This window comes from Aedes aegypti, chromosome 2 (genome assembly GCF_002204515.2).
Source record: "Aedes aegypti strain LVP_AGWG chromosome 2, AaegL5.0 Primary Assembly, whole genome shotgun sequence".
Lineage (NCBI taxonomy): Eukaryota > Metazoa > Arthropoda > Insecta > Diptera > Culicidae > Aedes > Aedes aegypti.
In genome coordinates, this window is record NC_035108.1 from 167,137,253 (window position 1) to 167,163,621 (window position 26,369).

The 26,369-nt window shown below is 39.0% G+C and overlaps 1 protein-coding gene across 2 annotated transcripts in view; it reads right to left on the reverse strand.

Moving 5' to 3' along the window:
* The window catches only part of LOC5564155 (lachesin), a 413,190-nt gene that overhangs the window by 7,396 nt on the left and 379,425 nt on the right, over window positions 1–26,369 (reverse strand). Inside the window, exons 7-12 of one of the 2 annotated variants that reach the window (XM_021843072.1) lie at window positions 25,335–25,463; window positions 24,161–24,251; window positions 23,401–23,484; window positions 4,482–4,591; window positions 3,677–3,736; window positions 3,200–3,376 (exon numbers count right to left, since the gene is read on the reverse strand). In XM_021843072.1, the coding sequence (XP_021698764.1) occupies window positions 3,200–3,376; window positions 3,677–3,736; window positions 4,482–4,591; window positions 23,401–23,484; window positions 24,161–24,251; window positions 25,335–25,463 (651 nt within the window). Of the gene's footprint in view, window positions 1–3,199; window positions 3,380–3,676; window positions 3,737–4,481; window positions 4,592–23,400; window positions 23,485–24,160; window positions 24,252–25,334; window positions 25,464–26,369 lie in introns of both variants that reach the window. The other variant, XM_021843071.1, reaches the window with a different exon arrangement.

Consider the following 26,369-nt stretch of genomic DNA (forward strand, 5'->3'; position numbering starts at 1 on the left):
CCTTGTCATCATCAGTGCTTCCGGAGTATGGACTATGAACGTCGATTATGCAGAAGCTAAAGATTCGGCATTTGATTTTTAACTTGCACATTCGTTCATTGATCGGTCACCACCCGATCACGTGTCTTTGCATATCACCCAATACTATAAAAGCTGTTCACAGCTCACGTGTGTTGCGCAGCACTGGTAAATAGATGGTACCCAGACAACGAGAAATCGCATAAAAGTTCACATAATATTTCGTTTATTCATACAAATTACATCAAACCCGCAAAACACGGTGTATAAAATCGTCAGATTGATGAATGTCCGCGCATAAAATGCTTTTTTTCTGAGTTCATTTGTACATTTTGTTTCGTCCCGTACACTCGTACAAAGTAAGTCGATAAAATCCACAGCAGATGTCAAATCAACATTTGTTATCATAAGTTAAGTCGCATAAGATCACAGGTTAGTTCATTAGAAAATTTATGCACTTGTATGCTTTTATTCATCACATAATATATGCACGTCTATCGCCTCCACTTTTGTACGTACAAGGTTTTTTTTCGTGTCATCTAATAAGTAAATTTTGCACATACAAAGCCTCCAGGTGATTTCGTTATACGTATTTTGGTTGTCTGGGTTTGGTCACCTCTAAACGTTCGCATCATTGCTCCTGTCCAGAAACCGCGGGTCTTCAGTACATCGGAGAGTATGCGAGTCCTTCCGGTGAAGTTGAAATATTTGCAGTGCCATAGTGCCATAGTGTACAGTTTGGCTTTGAGCCCTACTCTGGCACTCGAACCATGATCAGCCGCTCCTGACTTGGGGAACAGACGCCCCCCCCCCTTCCCTGTCAGTATACGACCAAAGTTACCCGATCTTCCCTAAGGCTGCTCGTACCCCGGTCAGTACCACGAGGAGGTAGGGATAGGAATTGCCGGGCAGGAGGCTATGGACCACACAAAGAAGTTATTCGCGAGATACCAATGGTAAGCCATGTCCAGCAATTTACCGTGCTATGCTTATACACGCTGGAAAATTACCATTCAGATTTAATGGGTCTAATTGAACATGTTTTGATTATATGGAATATCTTCAAAGTCTCAAAAGACGAAACGTTGAAAGGACGAAAGGTCAAAAAACAAAAGGTTGAAAGACAAATGATCGAAATGACACATGGCCTACAATGATTTGCTTGGGGGATATGTTTCTTTGGCTAAAATATATCAACTTTTTGTTCCTTTGTTTTTGTTCTTTGACCTTTTGTCCTTGCGACCTATTTTCTTTAGATCTTTTATCATGGATTCACATCCATATGGTGTCATTGGTCTTCTTATGACACAATTATGTAACAAAATGAAATCCTTTCAAGTTTTGGTTGCTTTATTGGATTGAAATTATTGATCTTTTATTGTTTAGAGAACCAACAATATGTGGAAAACTTTATTTGATTTTGAAATGTAAATAAATTCTTGTGAGAGTTGTGTTTGATCTTCCGACCTTGACGCTTGCTCCTGCGAGGGCCGGCGATGAGGGCAGGATCAATCATGTCGCGCGTCGGTGGAGTGAGAGTGAAAAAGTTGCGTGATCCGTTAGTTGTGTTTGATCTTCCGACCTTGACGCTTGCTCCTGCGCGGGCCGGCGATGAGGACAGGATCAAACATGTCGCGCGTCGATCGAGTAAAGTGAAACAGTGCCGCGTCGATCGAGTAAAGTAAAAAAGTGCCGCTTTCGATTAGTTATTTTTGATCTTCCGACGTTGACGCTTGCTCCTGGGGAGTGCGTCAAGAAAGCCCCAGCAGTCGTCAGTTGTTTTCCCTCACGGGTTGCGCGCCTATTTTCTCTGAGTGCTTTTATATAACTGAGCAAACGAGTGAAGCTGAAAGAGGATTGTTGCTGCTCACGGATGACGGATCAATTGGTGAGCCCGTTTCATGCTGTTGTTTCTAATCTATAAAATATGTATGACTGCACCTTTAATCGTTAAAACGGTGAGACGTAAATATGATTTTTCAAAAAAATATGAATGGATCGTCACTGTGAGTGTCGACATAAACTCTGATTCACAAATTATTTCTGCCTATTTGTTTTTTTTTATTAAAAACACCTTCTTCTTTTTACCTTTTTTGTAATTAAAAAAAACTTTGAATGGTTCGACACTTCAAGTGTAGACTTCCAAAAGGTTCACTTTATTCAACAAACTTTGAAAGGTTCGTCACCTCAAGTGTCGGCATATTTTTTCTCTACATAGATATTGTTCATATCAAATGAAAATATTATATTTACATATAAACATGTTTATATCTCACAAATAATTATTTATCATGATCTAATCGCTTATCAAAGTGAATCCTGTGACCCAACGATCCTTCCCATTAACAAACATCCCTCCTAGTAACCTTTGTGGAGATGCAGAGGCAAACACGGTCTTCAAATAGCAAAGATTACACACTAACAGTCCTTCCCCCAATCCCACCTGACTGTAAGGACGTGGCCGGCGCCGTTATTGACCATGTATAAATAAAGGCACTGAATTATGCACACTGAAGAAGATTATGGCCAATCCCAGCCGAACTTCTAGTTGATTCTTTGTGCATTTTCACTGACTTCGTTCAATCACGGAATAGCAACCATTGATATGTGCAGTCAGTCTAAGCTAAGCTAAGCTTTTGAAATGTAAATAAATTCTTGTGATTCAGTGGGGCTGATTGGACATACTTTGGGAGATGAAAGTTATTTAATCATTTTATATTTATACATATCCTGACAGCGATATCCCAGAACATTTCGGTAGTGGTAGAATATCCGGAAAAAATTGTTGCAACATACTTTGTTATTTTAAAAACTGAATAAAAAACTCAAATCCATACCAAAGAAGAAATAAAGACCTCCACATTCCTTGAAGTTGCCCAACATTTTAGTACAGGAGCTTATAGAGAAACATCTAGAATGCCGTGAAAAATGTACTGCGATCTATAAAACTTCTGCAGTAATAAGCGACCAAATGCAGTACAAGAAGTGGTATCCAAACTGAACCCGACCACTATGTCTCTATTCGTCTCTGCCCATACGCTAAATGTGTGCAGAAAAAAATAATTCTGATAGGTTTAAGATGCACTTTTGCCCCAAATTTCTCTACCATTTGTAAAAAAAGCCAGTGGCAGGCAGACACATTTGTGCGATTGTGATGGTTGGCGTTATTTGTTGCACTTACCGTTCGGGAAGCCGAAATCCTTCGGTGGCATGTCGGTGTAGTAGCTCTGCCCAATTGCTAAGCCCTTGCGCTCAAATGGGATGCCATTAGGCGAACGTTGCGCGTAGCTTTCGTCGTTCTTAATTGGAAAGAGCACCTCGGGTTGGACGACCTTAATGGATTCGTTTCGTGGTGGCGCTGCTGTGGAGTTTGATTGTGGCCAGCGGATCCATGCCAGTCGGTTGCGTTCGTCCGGGGGTTGACGTCAAATGTCGTCCGAAATGGATTGAGACGAAAAATGCGACGCGATGAGGTTTGATTAAAGAGAAGAAAAAAGAGGAGAAACGTAATCGTCGGAATTAATATTAATTAAGAGAAATTGAGACACAAAGAAGTAAAATGGAGGAAAAAAGATGGACTTGATAAGGTTTTTTATCGGAGTGAACAAAGGAGCATAAGGTAAAAGTGACAACGGTGCTGTTTAAATAATCCACTTACCTTCTTTCGGTTCCACAACGTGCGTTATTTGTTTCGACGGTGTGGATGGTAATGGAATTTCTGGAATTGACCCAAGCCACGAGGAGTGATAGCAATTATTGTGGAAGAAAAATGTCAAATTGCAGTTAGACAAATGAAGGAAATTTTTAAGCTTAATGTTTTCTTGAGTTTCGAGTTTTTTTTTATTAGTTTTGAGAAGAGAGGTGTTGGATGAACATTAATAATTTTGATTATCAGTTGTTACATCGCAAGAATACAAGACTTTCAAATGATTAAATATTATTTTTCAAATTATGATTTATCGATTGCGGCTAACCAATCGAGTGGAAATTTCAACAACTTACAACAACAACAACAACAGCATAAAACATCATATTATCGTTTTTTAATTGTTATTTATGGGTCGTATTGGATGACAAGATAGTAAAATTTTAACTTATAAAAAAAGGAGTGAAACTTTGAAGATGGAATCTAAAGATAGTGAAAGAGACTGAATTATGAAAATAAATTGATTTATTATCTGAAATTTTGCCATACATTTTTCCCAACATACTTTTTTAATTTGTACAAAAAAAAAACAGTCGTATTAAGTCAAAAATAAGTCAATTCAGGACGAGAATAATATTGTGAGTCAATACAACGTTTTAAGACAAAGTGAAACATTTTCCAAACTTCAAGTTAGTCACGTCGCAGGAGCTATTTTAATTACTCTTTACCCCATCCAGTTTGACTTCCCCCGTAGTAACTTAATAGCAAAGCCAATCCTTCGGTCGATTGACCATATCCTGCTTTCATCGAAACTTACCATACACTCGTATCGATCCTTCTGTTTCCCCCAAAGAGTTTTTAGAAATGCATCGATAATTCCCAAAGTCACCGGTCGATAAATTCTTAATGGTCAGCTTCATATGGGCTCTGAAATAAGTAAAAAAGCCGGTAAGTACAGAGTTCTTTCGGCCATGGGAAAGGTCAATGTAAAGTGGATTAAAACATTAGCTTAATTAGTGCAATGTATCCCCATAGGGGAACAGAGGTGCTGCTCTGTGGACCTGGATAATACGGCTGCTGTGTTACTGTTTGGGTGATAATCGGTTTATTCCGGAGATAATTTATTCAAATGCTGTAGAACTCTATACTTATAGTTGTTATACTTTATGCGATTTACTTCTTAACATATAATATCGATTCTACCTTTATTGATAACAAACACAATAATCATTTTATCGCATGAAAAAGTAGAGTAAGAAATTTATATATGTCACCGAATTGCAATTAATCATCGACATTCATTCTTATTAGCTTGTTTTGTTCAATTAATCGAAAATGCTTTGGAAATTGTGAACATGTGTGCTAGGGAGGTTCAAAATAAATTTGAAATCTCATCTACCACACGCTCAAAAATAAAAAAAAAATAAGGGAAAACGTGAACTGTGAAAAATATGGATCGATGCACGAGTTCACTATTTGACGTATGAGCGGTGCCGTGTTATTTACGACCATGGCAACGAGTAAATTCGGCACCGCTCTAACGTCAAATTAGTGCATTGGTCCATACCGTGAACTACCGTCGCGTTATCATGAACGTTCTCGGAATCAAGCAACACATTCATCTAAACATGATCTAGTTCATTTTTTTGTTGACTTGTTCATGACAGCTGTTCACGGATGTGATAACGGATTTTTTTCGTGCATGTCTTCCTTACCATCCTTATGATGAAAAAAGTGTTAAGTAAAATTTACAGTATTTTCGGTTGTTATTTAAAGTAGTCCAAAGACAAAGTAGGTTAGTACTGTAGAGTAAAGTGGGGCAAAAGTTCGAGTGGGGCAAGAGTTTCTTCTTAAGATTTCTAGCTCAATTAAAAAAAAACTAATAAATTTCATAGTGGTTCGGATGCTTTAGAAGTAATCGATTGAGTTTTGGAAAAGTTATGGCCAGTGTTAAAAAACGGTTTCGCAGTTCGGTTTTTCCGCTAACTCGACTGGAAATAATAGTTTTATTAGGTGTCTTATTAATGCAATAAATTCATAATTCACTTACAAATTAGTTTCCTAACTGTCCGAGCAATCCAATTATTCTCCAGTTTGAGCTGTTTAGGTTAAGTTATCTGCTCACATAAAATTGCAATTATTGTTGGAATCCTTATCGATTAACAATCTTTACTTACATATCCGTACTATTTAGCTTATAATTTAGGATGTAAGATCGTTTTAGGCTAGATAATATGTATTGCACTCACTGTAATTTAAGGAATAATTCATGAGAGCACATGTTTACATTGCATGTTCAGAAATAGTTGTCAAATGCACGATTCGTTGAAATAAATAACTAAGAAAAGTACAAACCTCAACTAGAAGATTTAGACTATTGAATTCAGTTTATAAATCGAATAGTTAATAAGAAATGCAACTAGAACTGTGTTTTTCATTAACTGTTAACTTTACAATAGCTTGCTTCAGTGCGTATTTTGCTGATGTCATTGCTATAGGTCTGTCACCGACAAGTCAAGTTTGACATTCAACAGCTTGACAGTATTACGCTGCGGCGCCTTAGTGTGGAGCAGATCTAAAGGGCCTATCACTCGTATTCCGCAACACCCCGACCCGTAATGCCTTACCCTAAAGCGGCCTTACTACTCTTCTGGATGTCCAGTAGGGCTACTTTGATCGCTGGTCTCTGGAACACGCCTGATATGGTTTGGACGTCAACCTTTCTTACCTGACCATCACTCGCCGTATAGACCTTCACAATACGACCTCGTAACCAACCATTACGAACCGACTCATCTACGATGATTACCGGATCGTCAACTTGCAGCGGACGGACATCGTTGAACCACTTGGTCCGGCGTGCTATAGTTGGGAGGTAGCCTTGAATCCACCGCTTCCAAAACTGGTTCAAAAGTTGTTGCATTAGTTTCCAATTTATTCTTAGGGAAACTTCCTCATTTACGGGTATTCTCGATGAAGTATTGGCACCACTTGAACTCATCAACAGAAAGTTATAAGGAGTAATAGCTTCGTCTGCTGAATCCTCCAACGGTACAAATGTCAGAGGATGCGAGTTGACGATTATTTCAGCTTCCGCTAAAAATGTCAGCAGTTCTTCATCGTTCAAGTTCTGTTTGTGGTGCAATGCCTTGAACGCTTCTTTTATGGATCGCACCTTGCGCTCCCACACGCCACCCATGTGGGGAGCGGAGGGGGGATTGAATACCCATTCAATTTCTGTATTGGCGAACATCCTGGCTAACTCCCGATTGATAGCTTTCATCTCTTCGGCAATCTCGCGAGCTGCTCCCCGGAAATTGGTACCGTTGTCGCTGAATATTTGTTGTGGTGCACCTCTACGGGATATGAAACGCCGTATTGCCATTTTACAAGATTCGGCAGACAACGTGTGCACAACTTCAACATGTACAGCTCGTACGGTCAAACATGTAAATAGCGCCACCCATCGTTTTTCGTTGCTGCGACGTCGCTTCACGATCAATGGTCCGAAGTAATCTAGGCCCGTGAATGTAAATGGGCGAACGTAAGGTGTCACCCTTGGATGCGGTAGAATACCCATCTTTGGCGCAACTGGTTTCGCCCGATAAACTTTGCACCACATACATTGTTTCACAACCTTCTTTACCTCAAAACGAATCTTGGGTATGTAATACCGCTGGCGTAACTCGTTGACGACGGTATCGACATTAGCGTGCGCATATCGTTGATGGTATTTGTGGATCAACAGATTGGTGACGTGGTTTCCTCTGGGAACTATCACCGGATTTTGGAATTCGCTCGAGTAGTACACCGAATCTTCGTTAATCCGACTACGCATTCGCAGTACACCTTTTTCATCTAGAAATGGTGACAACTTTCCGATGGAACTGCTCTTTTTAAGGGACTTGCGTTCATCACCAGTAAGCTCAGTGTTCTTACAAAGAATTGAGATTTCGTCGGAATATTCCGCCTTTTGTACCACTCGCCAAACACTTGCCTCTGCTGCTACGTAATCCTTCTGTTCCAATACTGCGATCCTGGTTCCAGTCGCTTTTCGGTTTGAAGTTCGGCAACGATGAACAAAGTGGTGAATGTAGCTAAGGTTCTTCACTAAATCTTCCCAGCTAGAGAACTTCGCAAAGTCGATGGTCGGATCGCGAACTATCGTGTGATGTTGGACAGCCTTGATTTCTTCTTGAGGCTCCGAAAACTTGGTCGACTGACGCGGCCAATCGCTTTCCAATTGGTGTAGAAATTCTGGTCCTGAAAACCATGGGCTTTCTGGGTCGAAACATGGGCCATTTCCCCATTTGGTGCCCTTATCAGCAACGTTCAGATTTGTTGGGACGTAGTGCCATTCATCAACGCTAGTTTCCGATTGAATTTCCGCAATTCGAAAAGCTACAAACTGCCGAAACTTTCGAGGATCTGCTCTCAACCATGCAAGCACGGTTGTTGAGTCAGTCCACAAGTAGCGTTTTTGAACTGGTATTGAGTGGTTCTCCTGAATGTTCCTAAGAAGTCTCACTCCGATTACTCCGGCACACAATTCGCTGCGTGGAATCGACTGAGGTTTTAGAGGTGTAACTTTAGTCTTTGCTGCTACCAAGGCACAGCGCGGTGATCCATTGTCCATGATCCTGAAGTACGCTGTAGCGCAGTATGCCATTAAGCTGGCATCAACGAAGACATGGAGCTCAAGAGTGTCGTAACTGCCTAGACTGTAATTCGGGAAATAACATCTCGGAATTTGAACCTGTCGCAGGTTCGGAATTAATCTCACCCATCGCTGCCACTTCTCAAAATCCTCCGTTGTTATAGGTTCATCCCATTTAACGCCAGACCTCCACACGTCCTGAATCAGAATTTTTCCGTGTACTGTATAAGTAGCTACGAGTCCGAGCGGGTCAAAATGACTCATAACTACCCGGAGAACTTGTCTTTTAGTCGGAACGATACAGCCAGATAGCAACGGGTAAAGATCTTCTCGGAATTGGGTCTCAAACACAAACATATCGCTCTTGGGATCCCATGTTATCCCCAAGACACGCTCGGTAATTGTGGATTTTTCCACAGAAAAGCACTTTGCAGTATCATCGACGTCAACCCCGACCCGTCGAAGAACTTCCTCGGAGTTGGACTGCCAGTTCCTAATCTCGAAGCCGGCCTTATCGAAGATCCAGCGTACTTCTTCCACTATGCGCACAGTTTCATCTACGGTATCTCGGCTATCCAGAAAATCATCTACGTAGGTGCAGTTGATGATCGCCGACGCTGCTTCTGGAAAGGCCTCCGCATACTCCTTAGCATTGGTATTTTTAACGTGTTGCGCTAAACACGGGGAACATGACGCTCCAAAGATAACAACGTCCATGATGTACACTGTGGGCTGTTCCTCGGGATCGTGTCGAAAAAGGAATCTTTGAGCCTGTCGATCAGTTTGCTTGACCAGCAACTGATGAAACATTTGCCGAACATCGCCTACTGCAACAAACTGCCGTTGTCGGAATCCGCAAATGACCTTCAACAACGAAGTCAAGAGATCTGGCCCGACTAGCAACATCGAGTTGAGCGATACGTCTCCAACGTATCTCCCACACGATGCGAACTTTCCCAGGTTTGCGAGGGTTCTGGACGATTCCCAAAGGAAGGTACCACACACGACGTTGATCAGAATGTTGTAGCTCGTCTCCAGTTGCAATATGTGCATAGCCTCGCTCTAGGTACTCTTTTATCTGGTCTACAACCTTCATTTTTAATGCTGGATCCTTAGCAAACTTCTTTTCCAAGCAGACCAAACGACGTTCAGCCATTTTGTAGCTACAAGGAAACTCAAAGTTGTCACTTTTCCATAAAAGTCCGCATTCGAACCTTCCGGAATCAGTTCGCTTGGTAGTCTGCTCCATAATCCGCCTAGCTCGTTGATCTTCGGCTGACTCTAAAGGTAGATACGGATTCACCCCAATCGTTTCTACAGCGAAGTAATTGTTGACCAGCTGGTGAAGTGTCTCGTCTGCTGTACAATTACACATGTGGAACATCACGTGATCATTACCTTGTGGTTCTCTACGTCCACCTCCAAAAATTGTCCACCCAAGTCGCGTTTTGGCGGCTATGGGTTCTTTGTTGCGCCGCTCGCGTTTGTCTAGCGTCAACTTGAGTGTGGCATTATCTAGTCCTATAAGGATTCGAGGAACTGCATTCGAGAAGCTTTGAACAGGAAGCCCTTTTAAGTGCGGAAACTGCTTGGAGAGTTGTTCGTAATCCAGACTTTGTTGCGGTAAATCAAGGCGAGGTACTGTTTGCACTTCGGAGAGGGCATAATCTGGGCCACCGTGGACGTCGGAAATTCGTAACTCCACTTGCCTCGACGTTGGTTCCCTCCTGGTAACACTGCCAGTCCACTGAATACACAGCGAACTGATATTTCCGCTCAAACCTAATTCCTCAGCGACTTCCTCTTCCATCAATGTGACATTCGATCCGTCGTCCAAGAATGCAAAGGTAGAAACAGATTTGCCATTGCTGGAAAGAATCACGGGGACTACCTTGAATAGAACGCCGGATTGGCGAGAACAATGAGCTGATATAATTCCCGATGGACCTGCTTGAACAGTGCTTATGGGCTTGACCGATGTATGAAGCAGTCTATGATGGGGTTCCTTACAACCGTCGAAACCGCAGGACTGTTTCGATCTGCAAGGCCACTTTCCGTGGCTTCCCAGGCAACGTTGACATAGTTTCATTTGATCCACGAGACGCTTTTTTTGGTCCATACTGAAACCAGCAAATTTATCGCAGCTACGTAGCTTGTGGTCGCTTCTATTGCACGCTGGGCACGGCTTGGCGACGTACGGTTCGGATTTAGCTTGATACTCCTTTTTTGGACTCGATGTCTGGACGCTTTTCTTCTCCTCGACGTTATGTGCATTGATGAAGCCACCCTTCTCTTTCTTGCTTCGTCGACTTTCATCGTGATTGTAATCAGTGGGCAACGAGACTTTACAAGCGGCAGCTTTAATAGAGGTGACGTAATCACTAAATGCCTTGAGCGTAACCAGGGGAATTCTTTGCATATGAAGACCCCAATCCAACCGAAGACTTGGGGTAATTTCCCTACCAGCTCTGTTAACAACATTGGATTCGACAGGTGGTCTTGCAGATTAGCAGCTTCGATGAATGTCACCAGGTTTCTGACTTCTCTGCCAAAATTTATCAGCGTGTCGAGCTTGTTGACGTTGGGAGGAGGCGCGTGTCGAATTTTCACCAGCAGGCAATGAACTAACTGATCCGGTCGACCACATTCGTCGCGAAGTGTTTCAATTATCTCTGGGATCGCCGCCGGCAAAGTCAATATACTTTGAACTTTCTCCCTGGCAGCACCTATCAAACTCTTTTGCAGCCTAGAGAGATTCTCGTCTGGCTGAATTCCACACATAGTAGTAGTGGACTCAAATGCGTTAATAAACATTGGCCACTCTAGGGGATCACCTGAGAATTTAGGCAGCTCCCGTGATACCACTTGCCGTGCTGCCAATTGCTGTGCACTCAATATTCCTTCACCTGCACGGTAGAAGCTCGAAGCTTGACCCGTGGAATACCCAGGATCAGGTTGAATATGCGATGTGCTGTTTCTAGGTGCACCGGAGCTCGACTGCTGGAATGGTGTAGCTTGCGGCACGTGACCTGTCGACCATTGATCATAGTACGACGGTTGATAAAAACGCATCGGCTGAGAAGTCCTGATCGGTTGCGTGACGGGAATGCGATTAGTAGTAGGAAATTGCTGCTGACTGTCCACGAAGGTCACGTTTGCGTTTCGCGACCACTGTGCGTGGCACGTAGGAACTGGATCTGCCGAAGGGTTTTGTTTCATCGTTGATGTTAAATAGTAGCCAGTTTGTTGGCCACACGGCTGGAAATGTTGATAGTTTTGCTGCTCCATCCTAGGTTGCTGTGCATCTATCTCCTCCGCTTGGATATGAGTTCCACTATGAACATGGGCAGAAACGTGACTTTCCAATGGATTCGCACCTGGCAACGTGTACTCCTTTGGACCTGACTGTATTGTCGGTGGAAGTTGACGTTTATTGTGACACGATGGATGTTGTTTCTGCTGTTCTTGATGAGGAACGTTACGAAGCTGCATCGAGGAAGATTGCGCAGATGGATGGCTTGTAGTAGCAATTGTTACCGGCATCGGTGGACCGCTGGTGGCTACTGACACGATGGGCGCAACTAATGATTGCAAATTACTTTTTGGTGGCAGCATAGAGGTGGTTTGAACGACGGTGTGGTGCATGAGAGGCGATTGAATGACGACTTCCTGATCGTAAGACGGTGTTGGTAAGACCTTTCGCTTGTCTGGTACCGCCAGAACTACGTTCTCGCTTGAGGCAATGGGAGTCGATGTCGACGCGCCTAATTGCTGATCTACCACTTTCGCTGGAGTATCTGTCGACTGATTGATCCAGGTTCGTACTTCACTTCTGTAGCTGACCCGGCTTTTGCCACTGTTCCGGCTTCTGAAGCTCGACGTACTGCCTCTGAGATGCTTTTCAGCTTGGATTTCAGCTTCCAACTGGTGCTTCTCGGCGAGAAAGGCTCGTTCCCGTTCAGCTTGCTGTAGTAGAAGACGATCATCAAGCGCTTTCGATTCCTCTAATTGTCTCAACCGCAAACGGGCGCTGGAGCTTCCTGAACTGACCGATATTGCTGAGCTGCTGGTACCATCGCCTCGGCTAGAACAGTAGCCGCATTGCCATGGCCTATTGCAAATAGAGGCTTGCACTCCCGCACAGGTGTAGTGGAACCAAGCTCCACAAGTATCGCATGCAACCATGTCTTCGGCATGGTCCGGCCGATTGCATGCCTTGCAGTGGTTGTGAGTCGGCATTTCTAAACTGCTCATGTCCGACTGGAATCGTATTGGATGCAATAATTTTCGAGGATGTTAAAAAACGGTTTCGCAGTTCGGTTTTTCCGCTAACTCGACTGGAAATAATAGTTTTATTAGGTGTCTTATTAATGCAATAAATTCATAATTCACTTACAAATTAGTTTCCTAACTGTCCGAACAATCCAATTATTCTCCAGTTTGAGCTGTTTAGGTTAAGTTATCTGCTCACATAAAATTGCAATTATTGTTGGAATCCTTATCGATTAACAATCTTTACTTACATATCCGTACTATTTAGCTTATAATTTAGGATGTAAGATCGTTTTAGGCTAGATAATATGTATTGCACTCACTGTAATTTAAGGAATAATTCATGAGAGCACATGTTTACATTGCATGTTCAGAAATAGTTATCAAATGCACGATTCGTTGAAATAAATAACTAAGAAAAGTACAAACCTCAACTAGAAGATTTAGACTATTGAATTCAGTTTATAAATCGAATAGTTAATAAGAAATGCAACTAGAACTGTGTTTTTCATTAACTGTTAACTTTACAATAGCTTGCTTCAGTGCGTATTTTGCTGATGTCATTGCTATAGGTCTGTCACCGACAAGTCAAGTTTGACATTCAACAGCTTGACAGTATTACGCTGCGGCGCCTTAGTGTGGAGCAGATCTAAAGGGCCTATCACTCGTATTCCGCAACAGCCAGGGTTGGAAAAAAAAACTGAAATTCACTCTACAGTAGCCAAGCAAAGCCAATCACAGTCAACGAAGCCAGTGAAATTCACGCCCATCGCTGCTGTAGGCAAAAAGCCTTGAAATTGAAAAACACCCGTTGCTAAGAGCAACCCAAAATAACTGTAGAAAAATGTTCTATTTCCCGCATTTAAAGCCTTCAATGACATTAACGTTTTGGAAAATTCATGCACCCAACATAGGCTACTTGAAGAGATTCACGTTTTTGAACTACTGTACGTTTTTGAACTACTGTACCCCCCGTGATTTTCGCGAAATTCAAGCCTACTACTATTACCATTCCCAGCACTGGTTATGGCTATTTGTTGTTTTCCGACGTAAACATTGTAATTTTTGGTCAAACTTTCGTTGCATGGAACCAAATAGAGATAAAATCTTTTTCAATATTTTACGTAAGAGCGTTTCTAGGCCTATCATAAGGATGCTTTGAGGTGCATTTGTTTTTGCATAAATGCTTGGAAACAATTTTTGGCCCATAGTTCGACCTATGTATAAACTCACGGAAATATTTACAAATCGCCCTTAATTCACATATTATTTTAAAGCTTAGTAAAATTTGCCTGATCGTGCGAAAAATGTCACCAAAATTTTTCATTTCCACTTAGTTTTGCGAAAAACTGGTATTTTTGGGTATACTACAATTAACCCTGTTTTGGGCAATTTTTTTGATGAAAATTTAGTGTGTATTTTTCGGCAAACATAAGTTTACCGCTGGTATAAAGTATGCCTATCTTAAAAGTATCGATATTTTGTGTTTTAGCCAGCGAACTTTTGCCCCACACTAGATTCGAACTCTTGCTCACCGGTGGGGCAAAATTTCGTTGAAGACAATCAATTTTGAAACTGTTATAACTTAAAATGGGTAAAAATTTGGAAGCAAGTTTATTCAGCAAAATCATAGCCAATATGTTGAAGGTTCACTGTACGGTATTTGTTTTGTTGGAACTGCTATTGTTTTCCTGGAAACTTTGATTATACCACTAAGGTCGAACTTTTGCCCCACCTTACTCTAATGTAAGTAAATTTTTACTCTTTCAAAGTGTAAACCAATTCTACAAATCATGCACAGCTGAGAAAATCATTTCGATAAAAAGTGGAAGAGACATTCATCAATTCGTTGCTCTTATTTTGCTACATGAGTTTTAGCAGATGGGATGCTAAATTTTTTATTATTATTGCGCTCAACATGGTTTTTCTGACAATTATTTAGTCATTTTTTTGCATATATGCTGAATTCCAAAAAAAATAGCACACACATTCAATATCAAATTTACCGAATTAAGTTGATTTTTGAAGCAAACGAATCCAGATATCGACGCATTATCAATTTCAGCCCGAAATGGGATCCGCCGATTTTTTTTTTCATTCCAAAGATGGTTTTAGCAATGACTTTTTTGCAATTTCTCATCGTAATAGGCTGATTTTCATTACGCCAATCTGTCATAAAACGGCCTACTTTCTTGCACTGCAGTAGGCAGTGCGAGAATAGTCATTACGCAAAGAATTTTAGTATGACACTTCATGTCAGAGCTATTTGCAATTGAATCGAGAACATTTGAGATTTTATATACGAATATTAAAAATTGATGCATCTTTAGCAATTTCAAAACGTTTACGAACAACCTATTCTACAATCACTATTTCATATAGTTTTGAATACTTCGTCACTTATATTTGACACTGAACTTGAATATGGTCTCAAAATGACATTTTATCCAACAATCATATGGTTGGTGTTCAGACAGACTGCTTTTTGATGGTTTCAGCAAAACGTACCCCAGGCATTTGAAATATCAAAATATTTGCATTGTTTGCTGTAAAAATGGTACTTATCTAATTGATGGTACATCTGTATGAAAAAAGCATAGGAAAATTCAGAATTGATGGAATTCTTAACGTATCTTTACTGCCGTGAATCGCAAGTTAGTCCCATCTGTACAAAGTAGGCATTGAGAAAATGGACTGTGAAGTTTCCGAACTCGTTTTCCATACGAATTTTTAAAAAAATCCAGACGATCTAAACATGTTCAAATCTTAATGAAACTTTCACAATTTTCTTTTCCCTACGATATCTTTCCGAGAAAAATATAAAGATGACCAAAACACGGTTCCTTTTCGTGTTACACGGTACGGAAATTTGTAGTGGGACTGGTATGCGGTTACTTTTCAATATGGGACAATTTGGCTTGGTGTTTTTCCCTATTTTTTCCGAACAAATCTTATTATTTCATGAGTGCAGCTGAAAGAGCATTGGAAGATATGTTGAAATCTGAACTCAACTCGATTTTGCCGAAAATGCAGATGGGACTGACTTGCGATTCACGGCAGTTTAGACCGTCAAAATATCATCTAGTCCGGTCTGTCTGAACACCGACCAAATGCTCTTGAATAAACTAAAGCATATTAGGAACGTTATTGTCAATATTATTTTATTATTTATCTAGAAATAACTCTCCTTTCAAATATGAATTCTTCTTTTGAGTTTTGCTTTTGGAATAAATGGAATTTCGAAATATGATGTGACCACAATAATAGGTATGAAAACTGTAGATTTGAAATTTAAATAAATTTCACCTACTTTTATACATAGGCTGTTCTTTGAACCTATTTTTTTTAGATATTTTTTGTGTCCATGAGGGCTGCAGTCGATAACATCAATCTGCCCAAGTTATCAGCGAAAAGAGAAATCAATTACTGTAGTTACTTCAATGATTCTGCACGCAATTATTGTAGTCTTTTCGTTTTGGTATGCCGCAATAATTTTTGGCGTCCAATCTTCTATTGTTTTAATAATAAATTTTGCCTTCTTTTAAAAATAGGCTGTTCTTTATATTTATACTGTTATAAGTAGAAATATGTAAAGCTCAATGTTAAGGACATATCTCCTTGGGTACCAAAATGGCCTCTAATATGGCACCTTACTTCCCCCTTCACTTTCCACTCCCTCTTCCAACGTTTCTCACAGTGTTTTAGAGAGCGATCACAAAAAAAATGATTATTTATGAAGTTACTAACCTTATTGTACAGCGGTGGTTTCTTAACTGAAAGCATTCCATAATGTGTTTCTCACAAATTACCTGTTTTTGAATGCAAACAAGTAGTTATATCTGTGCGACTTTATTGTACGAAATTTGTGCTAAACCATGAAGTACGTACAATAAAAATCTGAAAAAAATATATATTTATCTGAGACGAGACTCGCGGAGACGGTCTTCTTTTTATGCGATTGCTGAGTTTTTCCTTATTCCACTCAGTGTTTATATCAATCTTGCGCAAGGTGTTCAAACTTTCACATAACCATCTCAGCAAAAATTTATTACGTTTGCATCACACCGAAGCATAAACGGCATTTTGAGTGAAATTTCATGCCAGCAAACGTAGCAGATATTGAAAATAACTAGTCTTGTGTCTAGATTCATCAGCATCTATGGAAAATCTGCTCCGTTGACTGAGGTTTTAAATAGTAGTTTATTTCGAATACAATACTTTTTACTTTTTCAGCCATAAAAACGATGGGCTGCATTTGACGTTTTGTGACAGCGGAATCTGGGCTGCATATGACATCGATATTTTTTCTCTTCGCGAGTCTCTCTCAGATATTTATCATTCCCGATACGATAATTGATCAGACTATCACTTACTTCATTGGAATTTATAAACTTGAGTATATAAATTTTTAATAGAAACCAAAATTCCGATTTCAGCTGTGGTCGATTTTAAAAAAAGTCAATACCAAGTCCTTGTATATCCGTTAAAACATGTGAAAATCTAAAATTGTTCTTACCTATCCCAAAGTATCGATGTTTGACATAAGGAAACTTGAAATATATAGTTTTTATTTATAGGGGTCATGCACAAATTACGTCACGCTCCTAGGGGGGGAGGGGGTACAGCCAAGCGTGACAAACCTTGCAAAAAATTCGGAGGACTCATACAAAAAACGTGACAAATGGACCCCCCCCCCCCCCGGTCCAAAAAGTTAAAATTTAGCATGCCATAATTTGTGTACTATCGCATATTGAAAATACCTTGATTTCGTGAAATCATTTTATGTGGAGAGAAAAATTAGCGATTTTTCTGAATTTTACAATATTTCCAAATGCTTCCTAGTAAAGTCAAATAAAACTTTAAACAAAAAGTCGTCTGGAACATCTTAGATACAACCACATCGAAGGATTTAGATAAAAAATTCATTGCAAGTTAAGTTCCAACAAATCGCAAAAACAGGATCTGTGCTGGCCAGATAAGAATTGATTTTCTTAAATCAAAAATTTTAATGTAAGAGGTGATTTTATCAAACGAACTTTTTACAGGCAGCATTCAAAATGTTCCACGAAAAAATATGAGGATATAAAAATGTTTATTTGTTTGAAAAAATATAGTGATTCAAAGTCTAGCCCATACTTTCTGGGAGAATCTATGAAGGTCGAAAGACAAAAGGTCGATAGGACAGAAGGTCAAATGACAAAGGACAAAAGGTCGAACCTCTATTTTTAAAGATGGAAAAATTTCCCACCAAGCAAATAATTTTCGACCTACTGCCCTTTTCGACCTTTCGTCTTTCAAACTTTTGTACTTTCGACCTTTTGTCTTTCGACCTTTTGTCCATAATCCTTTCTGGGGCACCCTTTAAGTGGTTCTTCTGATTAACGTTCCAAAAGTGACACTTTTATTGGATCGTTTGGCAATTTTACCAGAAATACTTACTTTGAAAATGTGTTGTACGTTCAAATTACGCTGTGTGAATATTTTTTGGCATTAACCCCTCTACCGTCAGCTTCATTTTTTACCACAAAAAAAAATTCAAATCGTTATAACTTTTTTTTTCGGTATTTTTGCACCATTTTTTCACAAGTTCTCAAAAAATTCTTCTAGTTGAGGGATCTGTATAAACGTTGATCGTTGGTCATCTGAATCCAGAGATATTCCCAAATTCCTTGAGGGACCGACGCCTAACCACAACCCACGTATATACCTCTGGCTACAGAATTTTTATAGTTTTCGGATATTCACTCTTCGGCACAATACATTAATTAGAGTATGTTGTGAAAAAATGAAGCAATTTGGTGCAGCCGTCTTTGAGCAATGAGCATTTATGTTGCTAGACAAATCTTCTTCTTCTTTTTTCTGGCGTTACGTCCCAACTGGGACAAAGCCTGCTTTCTCAGCTTAGTGTTCTCATGAGCACTTCCACAATTATTAACTGAGAGCTTTCTTGCCAATTGACCATTTTTGCATTTGTATATCGTGTGGCAGGTACGAAGATATTCTATGCCCTGGGAGTCGAGAAAATTTCCAACCCAAAAAGATCCTCGACCGGTGGGATTCGAACCCACGACCCTCAGCTTGGTCTTGCTGAATAGCTGCTCGTTTACCGCTACGGCTATCTGGGCCCCTAATTAACCCTGTTTTGGGCAATTTTTTGATAAAAATTTAGTGTGTATTTTTCGGCAAACATAAGTTTACCGCTGGTATAAAGTATGCCTATCATAAAAGTATCGATATTTTTTTTTTGCCAGCGAACTTTTGCCCCACACTTGATTCGAACTCTTGACCCATCGGTGGGGCAAAATTTCGTTTAAAACAATCAATTTTGAAACTGTTATTACTTAAAATGGGTAAAAATTTGGAAGCAAGTTTGTTCAGCAAAATTATAGCCAATATGTTGAAGGTTCACTGTACGGTATTTGTTTTGTTGAAACTGCTATTGTTTTCCTGGAAACTTTGATTATACCACTAAGGTCGAACTTTTGCCCCACCTTACTCTAATGTAAGTAAATTTTTACCCTTTCAAAGTGTAAACCCATTCTACAAATTATGCACAGCTGAGAAAATCATTTCGATAAAAAGTGGAAGAGATATTCATCAATTTGTTTGCTCTTATTTTGCTACATGAGTTTTAGCAGATGGGATGCTAACATTTTTATTATTATTGCATTCAACATGGTTTTTCTGGCAATCAATTAGTCATTATTTCTATATATGCTGAATTCTTAAGAATTTAGCACACACATTCAATATCAAATTTAGCGAATCGAGTTGATTTTTGAAGCAAACGAATCCAGACGACACATTATCAATTTCAGCCCAAAGTGGGATCCACCGATAATTTTTTCATTCCAAAGATGGTTTTAGCAATGAAATAATTTTTTGCAATTTCTCATCGTAATAGGCTGATTTTCATTACGCCAATCTGTCATAAAACGGCCTACTTTCTTGCACTGCAGTAGGCAGTGCGAGAATAGTCACTATGCAATTGAAACCAGTGCTGTAATGATTCATTACGCAATGCTTTATCATTATGCAACTGTTTTGAGTTGCGTAATGAATCATAACACATTAATTTTTCAGAAATTGCATATTTTATATGGAAAATGTCGGTCTCCCAAGAAATATTGGAATATCTTTAAAACCAGATCACCAATCATCAATATCGACACGCATTCTGAAACTAGAAGAGTTTTTTGAGAATTTGTGAAAAAATGGTGCAAAAATACCGAGCAACAAAAAAGTTATCGCGATTTGATTTTTTTTTCTTGCGGTAAAAAGTGAAGCTGCCGGTAGAGGGGTTAAATCCTTAATCATTTTAAACAAATGCATGTGCTTTCATATGAAGGCTATTTTAGAATAATGCTGCAATAATAGTGACCAAACGATCAAATGTTCAGCCCAAACGGTAGTCTGGTTTTCTATATTTGTGCTTTTTACTAATCGAGGTTTGGCCTTGATGCATCTTCACCATAAAACATTACGATGTATACACAACATACATTGCGCTTGTTGCATTTAACACTGTCTTGTGATATAGTCTGCTGAGCACTAGTCATACATTTTTGCTTTGTGTTCGATAGTCCCAATCTCGGTAGAAAGCTTCGAAAAATTCCGATATTCAAGGAAAAATGCTAGTGGGTCAATTTTCAATGGCGCAGAATGTGTATGAATCTGCTCATTTAAAATCACTCATTATGGCAAACGGCCTATATGCCTAACGACCATTATGTCCAACGACTTTATGCCAACTAACCTTATGCCAAAACGGGGAACAATCATTATTGTTTGTATCTTATGCGAAATACATGATTCATTTTTGATTTTATGAAATGAGTCACTAAGTCGTCTCACTTTTGTGAGTAAGTCACCTACGATTCGCTCTTATACTTTGACCATTTTGCTTATCTCTAATTGTTATCTTTTACTGATTACAGAAACTGTTTTATATTTGATGTTAAACGAACTATTTGTCCCTTTAATTTTGACATTTAAACCCTTCAATCTAACATTCTAACTCTCAAATACCGTAATTCGGGGTCAAATTGATCATTGGGGCGAATTTGATCAAGTCGGTACCAAAAAACATTTCCTCCCAAGGATACTGAAGGTTTCGGTGGCGCCACAGACATTTCATGTTTTCTAGTTTATTGATGCCTAATGATAGTTTTGAACCATTTCATTTTTTATTAGAGTAAGTTTTGCCTAGAAATATTCACATTTTCTGAAGGTGTAAGCAATACAGTTTGAATGTTGGAGCCAAACAATCCACTGGTGCTATGCCTACATGTCAACTTTGAGTGTTTAAAATGTTGCGTAAGCTTGAGTATGAAACATTTCTTATGTCATACAGCATAGTTTTTTGCTCATAAAACCGTTTATTCTCAAATAATGTGTATTAGGGACGAATGACCTTCGGGTTAAAGTCCCTCTCAAACAACAACAACATCGAATAATGTGCTTATTTCTTTTTTTTTTTGTATGGTATTCAGTTGGAGCTGCCTGACAGCTTAACTTGTCAAGGCTGAACCCTCGGTCTGGCTTTTGCCAAGTTTCCCCTCTACCAGGACCAATACTCAGACGGACTAGGCAATGGCGCCCACATGAACACTGTTTTTTATTAGTATTGTGACGTGGTAGTTTTTGAAAAGTACCCATATTCCCTTGCTTCTGAGAAAAGGAAGCATTATGAAAATCAGCAGCTCCATTAGAATTTGTTTGAAATAGTAGTGCATTACTAATACTGTCTAGTCGAAATGGTTTTGAATAATTTGTCATACAAGTGCTATTCTGATTACTATTGTCTTTTACGTAAGATTAGAGTCTTAAATGTCAAGTGTCGTCAAGTCTTAACAAAATTAGGCTGTTTAGTAGTAGTTCTAGTTAATTTCATTTTTTGTTGTTAAAAGTATTTATTGGTCATTACGTTCATATATCCTTAAAGAAAAAAGTCGCTTTCCTTGTCTGTTCAACAATTTTTCGAAACTAGCAAGTGTACCCTAATGATCGATCGACGATAGCGTCTTACTTTCCATAGTCATTTTTATAGTGAATATTGAAGAGTAAAGTTACCTTAGGCTTCTATTACAGTCTCCTACAAGATTCACTTTTCGGTGGCAAATGCAATGCTTCACAACGCCTACTTTCTACTTGTAAATTTTGCGAAAATGAAGCTGGAATTAGATTATTTATACCGCTGTTACAAAAGAGGTTTGTATAAGATTGTCGCCACTTATTTCTACTCAGTGAATCTACTAGTCATTTTCCTAAGAGTTCCTAAGTATTCCCTACGTCATATATGATAACGATGTATCTAGCTAGCTAATAGTAAGAGTGGCTACGGATCATTCTGGTTAGCAAAAGGCAAACTGAACGTCACCAATAGTATTAATGTCCACTTCGAATAGATTAATTATTTGAAATGGGCATCAATTCTATCAATGACGCAGAATGTCCGTTGGATCACATCCGAGATATTATTGCGTCTATGCCATATGAATTATGACGCGGCTTTAAGCAAAAAATGCCAAAATGTGATACCATCACTACAGGTTACGCCTTTGGTTTCCATCATATGGGCTAATGGATTATGCCCTCCCATCGCGGCAAGGTCGCATAACCAAGGGGAGGGAATATCAAATAATGTGCTTATTTCAAAAGAAAATGTCTACATTAAGGCGTATTATGCAGATTTTCAAAGTTTAATTTTGCAATATAATGATCAAATACTCGAGTTATAAGAAATTTGACATCACTTTAAGGTTAAGGAGACCCAAATTTAGTAGATAAGGGAATTTTTCCTAAACCTGGTTTATATAAGGTCAATTTCGCCCCAGTGTGTCATTTACATTTTTCTTATATTAAAACTATTTCTATGATATGTTAAATATTATTTCATGAAAAGTCGATTACATAAACTGAAGAAGATCGATAGAGTACTGATTTTTTCGAAATTTATTGGACAATATTTGAATTCCGAAGGTTAGCACAACAAAATGCTGTGAAATAGTGATCAATTTGCGCCAGGATTACGGTAGGTACCCATTTTTTATTTCTGATATTAATGCGATTTTTTTTTTGCGATGTGGGGTAATAATTTATATTTATTTCGAAATTTAAGATTTTTGATATTCTTATCTTTCATTTCAAAAGATCCTCATTATTATCCCTTATATTGTTACTGTGCCTTTTCCGGTTACCGTTTCTGAACCCGAACAAAAAAATAAACAAAATAAGTAAAAAACATGTTATTAGTTAGTAGTTTCAAACTTGAACAGAGAACGATTTTCTGCTTTGTTTCAAATGTGGTCAAATTACTGCTCGATTGGATGAGAAAGGGTTAATCTTCAGAAACTCATACATCAGTGAAAAATAAACGAATTTATTCAAATTGCTAGAGTTGTCCAACAATCAATTTGAAAATATGTATTTTTAATTCATTTTCACCCCCGAACCGAACTAGTATTCAATTTCAAATGAAATAATCAAAAAGGTCCATGATTATTTGTTTCATAATCATTCAAAAACTTTTCGAAGAACTGAAATTGTTTAATTATGATAATGAAAACGATCAATAATCTCATCCGTGGGTGCCTTTTAAATGTTCAGTTTTCTTTTCTGTGAAATTTCCCTCGTCCAACCGAAATCGACACCACAGTAGCCAGAGCACGATTATCCAAGGAAACCTTTCGGAATCGGTAAAGAGTTGGTGCTTTCAGCAGAAGTAGTGAGTGTACCTTCAACCAATAGCAAGTGACGGTCGTGGATCAGCAAAAATAAATCTCAATTACAGCGCGAAATAACTTACCGATAAGAGTTTTCGTTGTAATCGATTATATACTTTTTGCTCGGTAACACCATCACGGAATTGTACACCCAGTAGATGATCGCTCTGCAACAGTTGTCGGCGCCATCATCAGCAGCAGTAGAAGCAGCAATAGTAGTAGGTGGTATCCGTTGTCGAAGCAAGAGTAAACATCCGAGAAAAAGGTGGAAAAGAAGAAAAAAGAATATCACAATGCTGGAGTAAGAAGCAAGTGAGAAAAGTTCAATAAAAGTGGAAAACAGTGTTTTACAGTCTGGGCGAAACGGGAATGGTTGTGGGAAAGGCGGTCTACTGGAAGGGCTCGAAGTTTTCCCCTTTGTTTGGCTTGACGAGAGCGATTTTCTCGCTCTTTAAGTCTTTTCCCTACTGTGTTGAAGATAAATAAAAACTGGAACTTTCAATAGACGGTTAAACTATTGACAGTTCAGGGGAGGGTTGGGAAGGTTGCGGAAAAGTTGTTTTGACAATGAGTAGGAACTTTTATTGTGTTTACTGATACGATCGAGGCTTGGAATCAATTTATTGGCACTTGCACTGATATTGGATTTTGATAGTTGGCTTTTGTTTTCATCGTCCATCTTATATATTGGTTTTACGGTGGGAAGCGCAGATGAGCTTGTTTACAATTTATGGTAGCTGGGTAGAACTAATGACCGGGAAAGTGATTTTATTGATTCACGGCTGATAAAGGGACGATGAGTTGCTTTTAAGCTGTAATTTGGGGCAATATTTAAGAACGTACCTTGGATGAGCTTCTGTATGGCAGTCTATCGTTACGTCAGTCGACGGAGGAGCACCCACGAGCTGATTTGGGACCCAAATCATTGGAGAAACTGTGGATATAAAAACAATATTTCAGTTATATTACATTCGTTTAGCCTAGTTCCTTTTTTTTCTAAAAGTATCAGATCCTAGTTCTACTGGAAATATTACAGTCGTCGCTAAAATAATGTGCCTACTTGCTTGTAATGAAGCAAATAGATAATAATCGTATTAAATTAATTTACTCATTACGCGTGGTAAAGATAGATAAATTATGGGCGAAATTATGAAAACAATCCACGTGCACGGCTAGGATTCGAACCCAGGACTCTTGTATGCTAGAAGAGCGCTTTACCAACTAAGCTACTGAGCCACTTAGTGGCTCCTATAAGCTATTATTCTCCCCAAAAAAACTAATAGTTTTTATATTTTCATTGGACTTATACAAAATACAAAGGCCTGTCAAACTCATATGACGCAAATGATATCAAAACCATAATCTTGATGTAATATTTTAATGTGACCATGAAAAATAAGTTTTCTTATACCTTCTCCATCGTCTGATACCAAAAAAAAAAATCAATTAAAAAGTGTGATTTATGAAGATCGAAATTTTATCATGAGATGATGAAACGATCCAACTTTTTTTTTAATTTTAGGTGAACAAAACCTTCAAGCTTAATTTTTTTACCACTTTTTTATGTAAGTAAAACAAATATGATAAATATATATTAAATATGATTCCTATGCAAAAAAATATTCCAGAATGCTCTAGTAATCCAAATAACGCTTGTGGATTCTTTATTAACGTACACACTATTTTGCTAAATTAATGTGTACATATTGTACTGAGATTATTCATATCTTTCTCTACTAAACAAGATTTTTTTGCTGGCCTAATTTATGCACATATGACTTGAGCGGATCTACTCAACGTCAGGTATGATAAAATTTTACTTCATACTTCTGTGTAAAAACTTTTGAGTTTCGCTTTTCTCCTCACATTACGTAAATAAACCGTAAGAAACAATTTAATGAGATAATACACTTAGCAAGCAACTGGTGAGAGCAAGTTAAGTGAAGCAACAGCAAGTACAGAAAGCAACTTTCAGCTCAGTGCAAAAAAAACGTAAGAATTTCAAAAGTACACTTACACTCAACGTCGAGAATAATCCGCTTAGACACTGATGGTGGCACACCATTAGTGGCGATGCAGAGATAAGCACCCATCTCGTTTCGGCTCACTTTTGTCAGATGTAGCACTTCGCCGTCGTAAACCATCACTGGAAAAGAAAACCAAACGAAAAAGAAGGTAAGTGTTAGCATTGCAGCAAGTAGTGGAAAGCGGAAGATTTGAATCAAGTGGAAAAGTTAATGCACTGTTTGTATGGTGGTATTTTTTCTTTCTTAAAATGAAAAAGTAGCATCGAGGAACGGATAAGGTTTCGCAATTCTTCTTTGCGTTGAAGAAGATTGATCTAATTAAGAGGCCTGGAAATGGTTGTATGATGGAACTTGTGCATTAGTGACATGTGCTTCTGTATAAGCTGAAATGTATTTTGGCCTTCCTAAGCTTAATTTATAATGCGGTAAGACTAATCTAACGAAGACCAAGCTCCAGCTCGGACCAGTACTTGGTTCAGTGCATCTTGCTGTGCGTACACAGTGTGTACTACACACATTCTTTCTGATGACGGAATTTTTTATTCTACCTTAAGCAATCAAACAGTGTTCCCTGTTAGCGTTAGCGTTAGCGTTAGCGTAGTTACGGTATACTTCGTAGATTGGATACTAACAATATTCATGTGTCATTTAATAATCTCATCCAGACTGCTTTCAGGAACAAGGCTGGGGAGTTAACCTTGGCCCAATCTTGAACAATATTACTAAAAGCATGAGTACTGATATTCCTGGCCACGCCCATCTTTACCGTAACTTGGGATAGGGGAAGGAAATGTTGATGCAGCACTTACTTAATGAGAGGCCACCGACTCAGCGACGCCCTCATAAGTGCTACGGAGGTAGGGGTTGGGAGGGGTATTAGGTCACGTCAGGATTCGCCTGAAAAGCTGGCGATGGACCCAGAGCATTTGTGGTTAAGTGGTAATTATTTAGTCTTTTGAATGCCGGCATTCAAAGAGGGAAACGAATTTTATAAATTACAGTTTAGTTGATTTCCGTTCCGGTAG